The 15,740-nt window shown below is 36.4% G+C and overlaps 2 protein-coding genes across 3 annotated transcripts in view; one reads left to right on the forward strand and one right to left on the reverse strand.

Annotated features, from left to right (window-relative positions):
* uvssa (UV-stimulated scaffold protein A) overlaps positions 1-9,211 on the forward strand; it is a 41,098-nt gene extending 31,887 nt beyond the window's left edge. The window contains exons 9-14 of one of the 2 annotated variants that reach the window (XM_073854056.1): positions 1,121-1,322; positions 2,627-2,779; positions 3,344-3,527; positions 3,665-3,776; positions 8,442-8,624; positions 8,752-9,211. In XM_073854056.1, the coding sequence (XP_073710157.1) occupies positions 1,121-1,322; positions 2,627-2,779; positions 3,344-3,527; positions 3,665-3,776; positions 8,442-8,624; positions 8,752-8,852 (935 nt within the window). In that variant the 3' untranslated portion in view covers positions 8,853-9,211. The remainder of the gene's footprint in view (positions 1-1,120; positions 1,323-2,626; positions 2,780-3,343; positions 3,528-3,664; positions 3,777-8,441; positions 8,625-8,751) is intronic. The other variant, XM_073854057.1, reaches the window with a different exon arrangement.
* Positions 9,212-10,650: 1,439 nt separating this feature from the next.
* On the reverse strand, positions 10,651-14,820 carry nkx1.2lb (NK1 transcription factor related 2-like,b). Its single transcript, XM_055177708.2, has 2 exons — positions 13,892-14,820; positions 10,651-12,011 (listed from the first exon to the last, which is right to left on the reverse strand). The coding sequence occupies exons 1-2, from the start codon at positions 14,280-14,282 to the stop codon at positions 11,302-11,304; spliced, it is 1,101 nt and encodes a 366-aa protein (XP_055033683.2). The 5' UTR covers positions 14,283-14,820; the 3' UTR covers positions 10,651-11,301.
* Positions 14,821-15,740: the final 920 nt, after the last annotated feature.

Consider the following 15,740-nt stretch of genomic DNA (forward strand, 5'->3'; position numbering starts at 1 on the left):
GGTCAATTTGAACAGAAAAAGAAAGGATTTGGTCGTATTTCTTGATTTCGCACACTTGAGCGCAGCTATGATGCAGTTGGTCATTGAAAGGACTTGAATCTGGATTAACTGTTTACACCAAAGGATCAAGATCTGGATTGTAAGAATCCAGCCAAGTGTTTCTCTTCCTGTGCAAACACCAGAAAATATTTGCTGTTGTTTCCAACTCACCACGATTGTTGGATTAGTGTAGTTTTAATTTATTTATCTTTATCTAAATAAGTAGTCATTTCAAATAAAACAAACCATATCATGAAACTTGACATACGCATAACATGCATATAAATATAAAAAAAGATTTTAAAACATTAAGAAAAGAAACTTTCAAATGGAAAAAAGAAAAACTTAAATATTAAAGTTTCAAGTTGTCAAATTTGTTATGCAAAAATAGGACTCCACAATATTGAAAAAAAATATGATTTGTGAAAGCTCAATAAAATGCAGTATACTAATTGTGATATTATAATGCTTTAATTTTGTAAAATCAATTTAAATTTTAATATAAAAAAATTATCTAACCAATATGCATTTCGCATTCTTTCTGACAAACAGAAAGCATCACTCTTTTAGACTCGCCGGTCTCTCTGCATCAATCTGAAACTTGCATAACTTTTTGAAGTATTAAAATCATTTTTATATAAAAGAATTGCCATATGCATATTGCTGTATGCACATGCACGGTATTTCTGGTAATTTCAGTATATTTCGCATCTCTACAGCTGTCGGATGTTATTTCTTGTGCACCTGTATGTTCAGTGGTCAGGTGTCTCTCTATCACAGTCTTAACAGGAATTTACTTCACTTTGAAGTTGAAATTTAATTTCCTTTGGATGCTGGGAAGTTTAGAGAGAATCTTAGATCTTCATGTCACTCTTAAGCCCACTTTAAACCCCTGCACGCTCCTGCTGAAACCTTCTGAGATCCTTGGTGAAAGTCGATGGAGTGCCATTTTCATATTGAATCTTATCCGTGGTTTAAACTATTCTTTTATATAGCATTCAATGGAAACTGCCATGTTATGAATAAATGTGTAGGGTGTAGGCTCCAGAATAATTAGTTCTTTGGTCTTTTTGACTCAAAGGTCTTGATGAAGTTCCTTCAACGTCAACTTCTGTGCCCAAACCAAAGTTATCACAGCCTGTGGTAAAGCGTCCTGCTCCTGCTGAGTCCTTTAATCTCTCTCGACTGAAGAGAAAGATGCGTGATGAAGAGGAGGATCCCACCTGCGCTGCTGCAACATTACGTGTGCTCAAACAGAGACTTCATGTAGCTCCGTCCACAAGGTACCTTCATAAGTTTCGTTTTATCTGTGTACAAAAACCGTCATTGGGGCAGTACCCTTTCAAAAGTACACATTTGTACATATAAGAGTGCATATTAGTAAATCAAAGGTACAGTCTAAACCATCAGTCTCTTTAAATGCCCTAGATGTACCATTTAAGTACAGACACGCATACACTTGGTACCAATATGCACCTTTTAGGAACAAAAGTGTACTTTTTGAAAAGGTACTGCCCCGGGACTTTTGTACCTTTATTTCTGAGAGTGTATATGAAGAGTTTCGTTGCAAAACGAGATAAATCCATTTTTTATCATTTTTGTCAAAACATGTTTATTATTATGTTATTTTGTTTTATGGTGCTACTTAGCTGTATTTTTTAAGTTATGAAGGTTTAAATCAAAACAAACCAACTGCAGTTGCATTGATATTAATTGGAATGCACAACCAAAAAACGAGATTTCTGAACACTTAAAAAAAAACGGTGGTTATCTCGTTTTGCAACGAAACTCTTCATATCTATATGCTGTAGAGATTTAGAAACAAATGCATTTTTTTAATTTTATTTCCAAAATGTATTGTAAATATGTAAATGCATGTTTGTTTTGTATTTTGAGTGGATTTTGGCATAATTACGGTACATTTATTTCGTTATATGTGATAAAACTAGGGCTATCAAAAGATGAATCACGATTAATTGCATACAAAATAAAAGTTTGTTTTTTGCATAATATATGTGCATGCACCGTGTGAAATCATTTTGTATATATAAATACACACACGCATGCATTAAGAAACTTTTACGTGTGTGTGTTTATATTTTTATTTATTTACCGTATTTTTTGTTCTATAAGCCGCGTTTTTTTTTCATATCTTGGCTGGTACTGCGTCTTATAGTCAGGTGCGCCTTGTAAGTCATTGTCATGTTCAAGAAACCAATTTGAAATGATTCAAGCTTTGTGACATGGTGCATTATCCTGCTGGAAGTAGCCATCAGAGGATGAGTACATGGTGGTCATAAAGGGATGGACATGGTCAGAAACAATGCTCAGGTAGGCCGTGGCATTTAAATGATGCCCAATTGGCACTAAGGGGCCTAAAGTGTGCCAAGAAAACATCCCCCACATCATTGCATTAATGAGAAATTGAACACGTGTTCCTAATAATCCTTTAGGTGAGTGTATGTAGTGGCCTTTGAAATGTGTGCTTTTTAAACTTGAATCGGTTGCAGTTTTTGTGTTTGCTCTTTTTATGCTTCTGTCCATTCTAATAATGCAGGAGATTTAACTCTGTGTTTGGTTGTTTCAGCGAGTCCAGTGGTTCATCTGAGCGCACAGCAGGCAGCGGTGATCAGGGGGACAGGAGCAAAAAGAAAGCCCATGATAAAGCCCCTGTCGTTCCGTTTGGAATGGATCTTTACTATTGGGGAGAGGAACAGCCCACTGCCGGCAAAATCATCAAGTACAGTCACATTCATAATTTACTGAAATATTCAACACAACTGTTGTGTGTGTCAGGCTTTGCAATCTAAATAGACTGTGTCATGTAAAGTGGCCACTAGAGAGCACTATTGTCTGTTACTTCAAATGAATCCAATAAAATAATCATGATGTTGGTCCAGATTTATCAGCAGTTACATGCACGTGCAATATATACTGTAGAGTTCCCACAGTCATCCAGAAATATCAGGGAATTAAAATCCAAGCCAAAAAACAAAATGTTAAATAAAACTACAATTTTAAAATATTAAGCCTGGACAGGGCTTATCTTAGTCCCAGACTAAAAATGTATGTTTGAGTTGCCTTAATTTAAAACACCTTGTAGTGACATCTTAACATATATCATGTTTTGTCTAACAATGCACACCAGTATTGTTTTTAGTGAGATTTGTTTGTAAAAACTACTTTAATGTCCTATTATAACTAATTATAACTAAGTCATGCATTCTAAACCCTGTGTGGAAAACTGCTCCTAAAGTTTCTAGTTCCTGCAAGACCTGACTGTCTCTGTCCTCACTGGTTTCAGAAGCACATCCCAGCACCAGTTCTGGGTTCCTCATGAAGTGGAGGAGGAGGTTGAAAACAAGGAATTGTCTGAACAGATGAAGTCCAGATGCATCACATTCGTTGGTAGCTTCAAACCTGTGGAGCATCAGTGCAAAGCACCAATGGCAAACGGATCTCTGTGTGAGCGTCAAGACAGAGTAAAGGTCAGAAAAATAACTGAAATGTTACCTTGATATTACACATCACTTCGATTGATTATTACATTTGCGTTTTAAATAAAGATCATGCAAGTGAACAGAATAAATAAACCACTAGATTTCTTTGGGTGGTGTTATTTCAGTGCCCGTTCCACGGAAACATTATCCCACGGGATGAGCTGGGCAGGCCGATTAACCCTGAGGATGCCCTGCGATTGGAGAAAGAAAAGAGGAAACGCGAGGAGGAGCAGCCAGGTTTGACAGTTTATGCAAAGCAGTATGTAAGGGTGTTCTCCGTTTCGGAACGTGGTGTATTTCCTCTCTTGGTTTATTCGTTTACGCATATTTGAATATGGAAATCGTGCTTGGATCTACACCAAAACAATCGGTCCAAGACCACATAACCGAGGTAGTCCCAGCTCGATTGCAAATAAACACTGCAGCGGTTCGCTTGTTGTGAGCGAACAAATATGTATAAGGTGTTTAGCGAGAGTCTTGAAGAGATGTGCGTTAATCTCTCAGTGGATCGAAATGATTAAATAATATAAGACAGCAACAAAGAAACTCACAATAAACCCAAAGATGTTGTCTGATAGATGACAGCTACGAGCCGAAAACTGGAACATACTGTACGCGAGTCCATTTTAACCAATGAGAGAACACTTTAATCTCACGCAAGTTTTAGGCCATTTTTAAAACTTTACGACATGAAAGCGAACCGAGCCAAGAAGAAAATACAACATTTTAATAGTTTGAATGTGAGTCATTCTGTATTTAGGGGTACATTTTGTGTCAGCCAAAAAAGGCAAAAAATCAGGATTCTTTTTTGATAAATAAACTAGTTGGTTGAATATTACATCCCCTGAATGTGCTAAATTGATTATTTGGCAAGCTTAAAGGGGACAGAGAATGAAAAATCATTTTTACCTCTGAATGATGGTAGTCTACCCACATTCACAAACATACAAAAAGTGCTAAATATGCTAAACATCTCAGTCTCATAGAAATTCCTCTTTTAGAAATGTCAGCCAGAAAACGTCCCAATCTGAAAAACTGATGCTTATGACATCACAGGCATCTAACTGCCCCTCCACTTTAAAATAATTGGCTACATTTTTAGAGTGGCAGCAAAGTCAGCCAATCAGTAATGAGATTGCAAGTTAAGCCAGTAGTGGGAGCCAAATAGGTGCAAAACCACTTGTTTAAAATCCCCCACCCTAATAGAGCTATCTGAGAGAGGTTTTTAGGAAGCTTCTAAGGCATTACAGACCCAAACAAAAACATTTTTGTCTACATGTCACATCACAGAACAAGGATAAACAACCCGTTCAATCATTCTATGTCTCCTTTAAGCTCTAATGCGTTAATACTTGTCAATAGTGTTACAGTTGACTGGCTACACAGTTGATGGGTAGCACAGTTGACATTTCATAGCAATTTTAGGGCCTTGTGCAAACTGCTGACCTTTGACTAGTTAGTAAATGACCTTGATTAACTTATATTTTGTATATTCTTTCTCTAAATATTTATAAATATAGCATGTGACGCAGGTTTGCTAGAACATGTTTATAACACAGTTAACGGTAAATTAATCTACTCTATGTACAGACAATAATATAGATAAAATATTGTTATAAGTCATGACTTACCATACTGTTTTAAATTTCTCTCTATAAAAGGAAAATACATCCCTTTATGTTGGACTGAGTTTGAAGCAAATCATTGCTAATTTATAGGGGGTTTTATCAGGAGTAACACAGTTGACACTAATTTCGGATATATACAAAATGGATGATTTAATGAATATGCATGACCAAAGTACTTTAAAAAACAGGGTTCCCACAGGTCCTTGAAATCCTTAAAAAGTTTGTGAATCTGGGGGGGGGGATCCAAGGCCCTGGGAAGTTTTTGAAAACATACATACATAGATACAGGGCATGGAAAGTGCTTGAATCTAGTTTATGCAAGAAGTTTTTTGGGAAAAAAATCCATATTATTCCCTGTGTAGTGTAGGATAATATCATAACATTTCTAGCCTTTAACCACACGTGCTAAACTGTTCGCTTTAAATGCTTATATCTTCTGTATGTGAATGTTGATTCATACCAAAATGCTTTTTTGCATAGTTGTGTTTGACACACGAAAACATCTTTGGTTACGTATGTAACTGTTGTTCCATGAGAAGGGAAAGAGACGCTGCGTCTCCCTTGTCATACTTCCTGCGTCCCTGTAAAGCCATCTTTGGCAATATTTCAGATAGCGATATACTTCCTGGCTCCGTGTCACCCTGTCTTTGTTGTTAAGCCTCATCATTGGTTGAATTTGATATACACATTCAGATGCACTTACCACATGGAGGCGTCCCCAAAGTGATACCGCAGTGACGCAGCGCGAGTTCCCTCGAAAGGGAACTGTAACAATGTATCTTAAAAGGTAACACGATGTAACCTTGCTCTCACTTGAAATGTGTCCCCACATTTAGTCCTTGATTTTGAGGATATTGGACCTGGAAAGTCTTGAAAGGTCCTTGATTTTGAAGTTAACTAAGGTGTGGGAACCCTGCAAAAACACCTTTCTCATAATTTAATGATAATTTTGGACGATACTAATAAGAAAAACAGAAACATGTATTTTAGAGCTAATCTGAAGAACAAAACCTCACATTTACCAAATCGACAGCACAAAAACAGCAAATTCCAGCATAGAACATGCCAATTTTGCAAGTTGAAAGATGGGTATCTGTTGGATTTTTGTATTAAATTAATTAGAAAAGTCCCCAATATAAAAGTGATCATTGCTTGAAGTGAAAAGTTAATGAAAAATTGATAATAAAGTCCATGGACATGACATGTACCCCTTATTATAGATCAGACCTAGATGTTCACGATACGTGACTTAGCTCGCTTGGCCACATTTGAAGGAATGTTCATCCAATGTGTTTAAATCTTGCCTCCTTAAAACAAAAAACACATTTTAAAATAAAAAGTGTTTGGTGTGAAGTTTCGCTTTAAACTCTTGGAGCGCAGGGAAACTTCTAGCCAGATTGGGAATTCACACCAAACCTGCCGGCATGATAATCTTCTTTCATTCATCATCACAGGACACGGTTTCATCTGATTGTCATCTTAGTGCTAGAGACCCCAAGCCTTTTCAGATTTGTCAAAAGCCCTTTAGTAACCAATCCAAATCCTAAACATCCATTACCCCCAGTTCCTTTCTTAAACACACTGAGTGGACAACAGACCAATCGGCTTGAAGAGACGGATGAAGGGGGGACTGATGGAATCCCATCCAAGTCATCATCAATACTTGGATAATAGGACAGACTGCATCTCACTCTGACTCTCTCTCCTTTTCACTTTTCTCCTTCTCTCTCTCTCTTTTCTTGCGGAGTTGGGTGCTAAAAGCCAATTAAGTAGCGTCTCGGTGCTGTCACTGGAGCGGCGGATGTGCTTTCTTTGGCCACAGTTTACTTGTTAACAAACAGTTATCTGAGGTAACTGACTTCAGGCACCCACTGACCACTGGCTTGTGAAATAGCATCTTTTGTAACTAAGTAAGCTATCGATCCCCCCGACTCCATCATGGCCTCTGCCCGTCGACATGCCGGTTGTCACGGTAACCGCGGGACACCCCACCCAGAGCACTCGTGCCGTCCTTCAGTTCCCTGACTGAACACTTGCTCCCCTGCTGGGCCATTGATTTCTGCGTCAGCACCTCTAAACAGGCTTCAGCCTTCCCAAAACACTCATGTGATTCTGCCACCGCAATGCTACCGACACAAAGGTACCAGTAGGTGGGCGCCTGTTTACATTGCATCGGCCAAACATTGCACACTTGTGCTTCTGGCCTTGCAACTGCTTTCCTAATTTCCTAAGATATGAATCGGTGTTAGTGTCAGCGTGCAGCTGTTGCCTCCTGCGTATGCATGCGCCTGCATCTGCGTTCACGTCCCCAATGCAGATGCGAGCCGTTGACAGAGTAGTGAGCCCTTCTGCAGAGCTTAAGTTAAATGCCGGCCCCCCGTCGTCCTCACTGCAGAATCGGAGGCCCTGAAGGGATGGATCGTCGCACTGGTGTAACGGGGTCTTTCACCTCCATAAATCCTTATAGGGAACACTGACTCCCTCATATTAATTTAAAAGGCATTTGAAAAAGCTGTTTGTTGCGTGCATGCGTTTCAGTACAGACCGATGAACCGCAGTGCTCGATCCAATTAAACACTTTGAAGATTGTAAATAATTTAACAGCTACCATTTTATCATTTGCAAGATGTGCATGTATCAACAGTATACAGTGTCCTTAATATAAAGTAGATGATTTAAGTTTTGGATGCAAGGAAGATTCACACATCAGTGCGGCGCTTGGCGAAATCATCAACTCTTGAGAACGAACATTACTGCTGCTGTATATTTAAACGTTTAACAAATCATACAGTTTTTTAAAATAGTTTTCCTTCTATGCAGTTATTTTTTATTTTTAAATAATTCTGCTAAAATAAATTTATAAAAATCAGGACGTGAACATTTTAAATGGATTTGTTTCAGTACCAAACCAATCAGTATTTGTACATTTTAATTCAGAACCAATCCATTCTGTCATTTCAAAGATGACTGGAACTTGTTTTAGCAAGTTTTATCCAACCTTTTCTTCAAAACATGTGAAATATATTATTACAATTATGGACAACATGAAAAATCCACAGCATTACACATTTTATTACACTATCAAAAGGTTTATCAGTGCCATCATCAGATGTTTGATCCATTTGGAAACATTTACATATTCTGGAATAAAGATCTAAGTTTAATTTTTTTCACATTTACATTTTTTTCCCTCTATTTACCTTAAATTGAATTGTGTTAAACGGTTTGTACATAATCCATGATATCTGGATTATGACTTTTCCCATGGTCTTAGATTGGCGAGACCCAGAACTCATGAGAGAGATTGAGGCAGCCACTGGAGAAGATCTGGGTTCCTCAAAAACATTCGGGAAGGGAAAGAAGGGCAGCAAGGGCAAGTCAAAGAAAAAGTACCCAAACCTTACAGACTTGAAACAAAGTGCCAACACTTCCCGCTCAAGGCTGGAGAAGAAAGTCTTCAACAAGTAAGTAGATGAAAACGAGAAGTCTTGAAATTGGTGTTTGGTGTTTTCATTTACAGTATGTGAAGAGTAACATTATATTTAAGCTACAAAATTAAGATTTTGAATCTGAACTGTTACTTCTCAACAAGAGCTCAGTGAGACGAGTTACGGAGGTCATGAACAAGATGGACAAGAGGAAACATGAAAAATTTTCAAATCAGTTCAACTATGCACTGAATTGAAGGATACAGCTTTACCTCTACTGGCCAGTGTTTACATGATTACACAGTAAATAAACCAGCATTAAAACAACACTGTGCCTTATATGAAGTTATGTAAAATCTTTGATGTAGGTAAAAACTGTAGATTAACATTTTATTATGCTTGTTTATTTATTTGTATATTTGTTTTGTGATATGTATAAGGAATGTAAAAATTTAAATCTTAATACAATGTCTTTTTTGCGTTATTTGTAATTTTTATTATTTTAAAATATTGATGTACTTTTGTATGTGATAAATGAATGCTAATGTTATATTTAATGTTCTGTGATAGCTGTAGTATTTTTTTTATTGGTTTTATAAATGGGAAATTCTCAACATCTTTATCGTTTTCATTTAAAATGACTTTTATTATGTTTATTGGAATTAAACCAGCAACATTTGTTATACGACGAGGCTTATTTTAACTAGTTATTTAAGCTAAATTATAGTTTTTATATTTTGCTGAACTTTAATTTTTCATGTTCTACAAATAATTACTTCGTCTATAGCTTCAGTTGTGGTTTGACTATAAATTGCCCTAAATTAATAAATAAGTGCTCGAGTGGCTTTTAATATGTTTTAGCATTTAGAAATATTGTACGATTATTTACAAGCTTCAAAAACAGCAAAAATAGCTTTCGAGAACATATTAAGTGGAAAAATGATCGGGTTAAAAAAATTATTTATTGTGAATTAATATTGTTATTATTTCGACTAGTTCAAATCATCGTTGTGTGATTGATTACACTGATGCAGATTAACGATCAATATTGTAGGCATTTGAGAATTCACAAGAAACTGATGCCTACATTAAAAAAACGAATATAATAAAAAATAAAACGGCTGTAAAATTATATCAAGGTGGGGAAAATCCAAAAAACAAAAACAAAAAAAAATAGCTTTGTCATAGTATGTTGGTCGTCTTTCAAGTTAAAATATTTACGTAAATACTGTTATAGTTATACGACAGACACATAAAGCAAACTTTTATTAAAAAATACACGCATTGTATATTGTATTGTAATTACTATTATTATAAAAGTTGAAAAAATAAACACCTAATATAATTCGCACCTAATATAAGATGGTGTGTGAGAATCTGTGATGTTTAAAACAGTTTAAAAATATGCCTAGGTGTGTTTATTAAGCATGTGTAATTACAAGAAAACAACAAAAAATGCACATATGAAACACAAAAAGCAAGAACAAATTATGGAAATAATTTATTTACTGTACCTGTTGAACGTCAAGGCGGCGTAAATACTTATATAAAATTAGAAATGTTTATCGGCATTTAACAAAACCACCACAGATAAATAAGGGAACTTATGTTAAGCATGCACTGACCTCTATTTATCGCATTAGCAGAAGCGTAGAAAACTATTAGAAATTTTGCAGTTTATGATCATGTGTTGGACCACGTACCTTATGTTGTAAAATTGTGGGCAGCTGACAGTAACAACTTTACAGTCACGTGTTAAATTTCTATATTACTGTCATTACAACACATGGCAAATTTAAATGGTCAGAAATTTATTTTAAACACTGCCTGAACTGTAAAGTGTGATCGAAATATTTCTGCTGACTGACAGAATTAATGAATATTTAATCCTAAGCAAGGATCGATAAACCGCTTTAAAGAGAACAAAACTTTTTTATCTTAGTATTCCATTATATTAACCATGACATATTAAAATCTTCGTTCTTAATTATAATTTAATTTGCCTTAAATTAGCTGTCTCTCAATTACTGTAAACAATTTAATTGAAAATATCGTTTATATCAAATTCACAATAATTTTCAAATTATGCAATTAAACTAACAAGCAAAGAAACGGACTTCAATATAAACATTTCAAGTTAATAAAGCCCAAAATTATGCCAACGAAAAGTTCCCAGTTGACCTTAATAATTTTATTTAAGTCTCTGCCTTGATTGAGACAAACAATAGTAACTTCTAAAATAATACTAACCACAGTAAAAAAATGATAAACCTTTCATTAGACCTATGTTTGTACAAGATATAAGTCGAACAAATTCATTTTGTTTCGATGCATAATCCGTTTTATTCCCTACAACAATTGTATTTGCATTCAGTTAATGTCTAAACACGTATTCATAATAACTGAATATTTACATTTTGACCTAGAGAAATATACACATTTTTTTAAATGAAGCAAACTTAAATTAAATGTAAAATTGGCACATGATCATACTGCCAAACAGGAGGGGAAATTATTCGTAAACACAATTGCCACAGGGCTTGCCACACTGGAGCAAGGTTGAAATAAAAGTTAGCTTTTTAAGACAAACCTATGAAATGTCTTTGCAACCCCATAGTGCTTCGTGTTACACGTATTTCTGTGCCCTATAGGACCGGACAGAGTTTCTTTTCTCCTTTATAGAAGAACATTTGTGTATGTCTGTGGTTATAAGTGCGGCGCGTAAAATGTTGGCGCTCCGTAAGTCTGAGAGCCCAGCATAAACGGTGACAGAACCGCGTGACCCGGTAGAAAGGGTAACTGGGTGGCGCAAACGAGTCCTCCGGGCGTGTGACCCGGATAGCTGGCGTGCATGGACAGATGGCTCATAGGTGGAGACGGGCTGAGGGGACTCAGGCTCCCCAAACCGTTGCTTGGGCCATTCGGAGCCCCGCCGCTTCCGCTGGTCGGTGCGCTCGTGTCCGCGCCAGGGTTCTGTTTCTTCCACTTGGTCCGGCGGTTCTGAAACCCTATTTTCACCTGGGTCTCTGTCAAGCTCAAGGACAGAGCCAGATTGAGTCGCTCGCACACGGATAGGTAGCGGGTCGACTTGAATTTGTTCTCCAGAGCGACCAGCTGCTCATATGTGAAGGCAGTCCGGGCTCTTCTGGGCTTGCCGGACTTTGAGTCCGAACCGGAGCGCTTCCGTTTGGGTTTATTCGGATGACTTTGGCCATTTGAATTGGACTGCTGAGTCTGCTGTCCTTCTGGGCTTTTGTTTATTGAATCCTCATCCTCGTGTCCAAACTCGGCATCGTTGTGTCCGGTCAGTGCGCCGCTTTCCTCACTGCACAAATCATCCTGAAGCTCGCTATCTGATTGATTCCCACGAGAGAAATCATCCTCACATTCATCTGATCGGAACACGAAACCATCCTCTGTACAAACAAAACATTGCGTTACACATCTATCAAGAAAACAACTTTATACGTACGTAATAAATTTATTTACACGAACAAACATCGATATGAGGTTCATTTAATTACTCTGAATTATAATTAAATTAGATTAGCATTAATAATGTTACAATAAAGTCATTTAGAATGTTTCACTTTTTTACCTTCAAACTGTTTAATTTGATCATCTAAGTAAATTAAAAGGTCCGCGATTTTAAGCAAAAATTATTTTCCCTTTAATTTGCAATGACATTTTAGTTTAATTAATTTAGTCTAATAAGGTATAGCATTTTTGTAGTATAGTATAACACTAAATGTTGTCTTTATCACGTGTTTATACACACGTGATGAAGACAACATTTAGTGTTTGTAACCTTATGAATTGTTTTTTTTTTCTGATGGGACATTTTCCTGTTTATATAAAGGACAGGATAGACAGCATTTCTTTTGGCGTGTCAATTCGTCTTGACATCTTAAATCATTGCATGGTCGTCTGATCGATAATTCTCAATTTACTCATCCATTTAAAGCGGCTGTTAAAAACAGCACAAACCTTATCAAATTATTGCAGCCTACAATTACTGTTTATTGAGAATTGCTTTCCCGCGTTACCCCCAATCAATCATAGAGGTTGACATATATTTGTCCTTGCAAATACACACAAGATAAGATGGGACTTACGAAGACTGTCCTTTCGGTTTAGACTTGAGACAAAGCGCTCCAATATCTAAAGAAAAACAATTAAACATATTCGATTGTGTTTCATTTAACGCCGCGTAAAGACGCTGATAATGGGGAGGATCTGCTCCAGACAGGTCGATATCCTATTATAGAAATGAGTATATCTCTTTCAGACAGCTTGCAAACTCTCTCTCAACATCTAAATTATAGGGCCAAAATTCTGATAATTACAAGATTAATATGTAGTATAGATTACTTATTAGCGGAGATATCGATGGGTATCCAAATACATTAAAAATATTCGGCTAGCACTTCAAAATGTCTCTAAACGTATACATATTAATGTCTTTAATACTGTATTATTTTTGTCTCAAAAATCACGAAGTAGCCTAAAGTTTTTAAATGTTATAACAGCCTAATTTAGTCAATTTATGTGGATTTTAACTTCATATCATTATCCTAGTTTATTTTTGTGAAGAAACTTCAAGAACATTCCATTACTGGTTGCAAAATAATATATAGGCTATATATATATTATATAGTTTTGATATATTTAAAGTCTTGAATTTTGTTAGAATCAACATCGTTTAGGTCACAATAATTTATTTGTAAATATGGGTAGATGACGACATGTCAAGCAGTGTTATACTAAACTGCAAAAACGAAAGTTTTGCTGATAAAGAACTTTTTTAAAACTTACATTATCCTTAAAATTGCATTATCCTTAAAATTGGTGTAACCAACCAACTAGTGTGATTTAATAATAATTTAAAAATATGTTTTACTTCAATTAAAACATTTCTTTTAAATGTTACCACATTAAGCACATATTTAGGTTATTTCACAAAAAAAATGTTTTTCTAAACTTTAAATATTTTTTTCTAATTAAATCACTATGAATGCATTTTGACTAGGATAATTTTGACAATGCATTGAGTATTTGCGCTAAAAAAAACTTAATTGTCATACTGCAGGACTATGAAAACTTAAATGTGATTGAAACTTTTAGGAAAGCAGTGTCCAGTTGAACGCTTAACACGAATTACACCTTATTTATAACACATTTTAAACTAAACGCTTCATGTTATAAAGTTAATTGATGTGTCGATTATCCAAATTACATTCTCAGGTTAAACGGTTGTATACACAATGAATATAATAATAAATTAATTCCTACTTACTTAAAATTGATGCTTTTTTACACTCGTAGTCGTCTGGATAAGATTTGTGCTCGGCTTCTTCACTTCCTCTGTTTTCAGCCCCAAACGCGAACTCAGACCCTGTCCTATTAGACGGCTGCCTCTTACTAGTAAATTTATTGGGGTCCAAAATGTCCAGAACTGAGAACGAGGTGGTCCGGTGGATGGTAGGAGGCGCGCCCGCGGGCGCAGGTTCGCGCCTCGGTGAGGTGTCTCGACTCTCGACCGGTAACGCGGCACCGGCGCAAGAAAACACAGGCAATTCACCGGCAGAGAGCCGCTTCTCATCCATAGCGTCCTGCGAAGCGACCACGATCACACCGGGCGCCGGAGGCGCGACGGAGTCGCCAACCTGCACCTTATCCCTGTTCATAGCTCTCCAGAGGGCAGGACAGCTTTTGACTTCTGCTTTCTTTAATTCTTTATTCAATTGCAAACATTATGGCGAAAACACAGAAAAATAAATGCAGACAGCTTTGAAAGAGCCAGCCGGATGGTGCGCTTGGAGCCAGTCACCGAGTTGATCCAGTCGGTCTCTGGAAGATGATGCTGATTTCCCCCCTGCTTTGGTCCTTTTTGGATTTGAAGTATCCCCCCAGGACACCCCAGGGTTTATGTCACACGCACACACACACACACGCCTGGCTGGCTCCCCCTCCTTCCCTTTTACACGGCTATGATCATTGCCTAAAACTTAAACACAAGCCATGGCTTATTTATGCATTCATATTCTACAGTGAGTGGTAATTGGCTACAAATTAATCCCATGCCTCTAATAGCCTATTATCTCTGTCTGTGAATGTGAGGAGCTCGAAGACTGAACCCCTGATATACACAGCTGTCAGCTCACCCAAACTGAGAGCACTGGACTGGAAACTGACTAAATAGGCTTATTTTCCTTACTTTCTCCCGCCCTCCACCCTGAATGGGCTAAGGTTTGGATAATGATTGTTTCCAGAGAAATTAATGAGAAAATTAGGGCACTCGAAAGGAGTCGGAATGGTCAGCAATGTGACTTTTATGATGCACATCATAAACAAAATAATTAGAATATTTACATGAAATACAAACTAATATTTAATCTGTAATTTGGGTGGGAGGGTAATTTAATAATAATAATAATTAATATATAGAAGAATGCAAGTTAAAATAAGTGTAATTGAAACTCTTCTGCTTCAATATGATTTCTTTATTAATTTATAGATAACAATTACAAAAGGACATTATCTTAGTCTTGTATGTTTTTTTAAACCTTAAATGCAGAAGCAAAATCCACCACAGGCGTGTGACAAATAAATAAACACACATATAAATAAACACACATATATGATATATTTACAATGATCCTTTGGAACGATAAATTAAAAGTTGCACAAAATAATGGGTAAAAAGAAGGAGGGATTTGATTATCCCATCTTGACTGACCTCATAGGAGTCACCATATCTCTGTTCAACTACAACTACAACTTTAACTTTTCACCTCATCTATTAAGAGCCCAAATGGTCAGTTTACCTATGAGTGTCCACATAATATCACACTTTGTTTAACAAAGCTTCTAGTGTTGAGAACTTTGACAGGTACATTGCTAAAAAAGCTCATAATAAGACCAAACCCAAAGTTAACACTACTTGCACAGAGTGATAATATGATGCTAAAACTTTCAAAAGCATCTATTGAACAAGAAGTCAACCTGAGCCCTTCATAAGCAAGTAAAACGTGTCGGCTTATTTCCAAATAAATTAAATAATGTAGATTTTACAGTGCAAACCCTCACATTTGTTCTTCAATTAAGTCTTAAACAGACTTCAGATACGTCTATCCACAAAGACA

The sequence above is a fragment of the Misgurnus anguillicaudatus genome, chromosome 16, assembly GCF_027580225.2.
Source record: "Misgurnus anguillicaudatus chromosome 16, ASM2758022v2, whole genome shotgun sequence".
Classification (NCBI taxonomy): domain Eukaryota; kingdom Metazoa; phylum Chordata; class Actinopteri; order Cypriniformes; family Cobitidae; genus Misgurnus; species Misgurnus anguillicaudatus.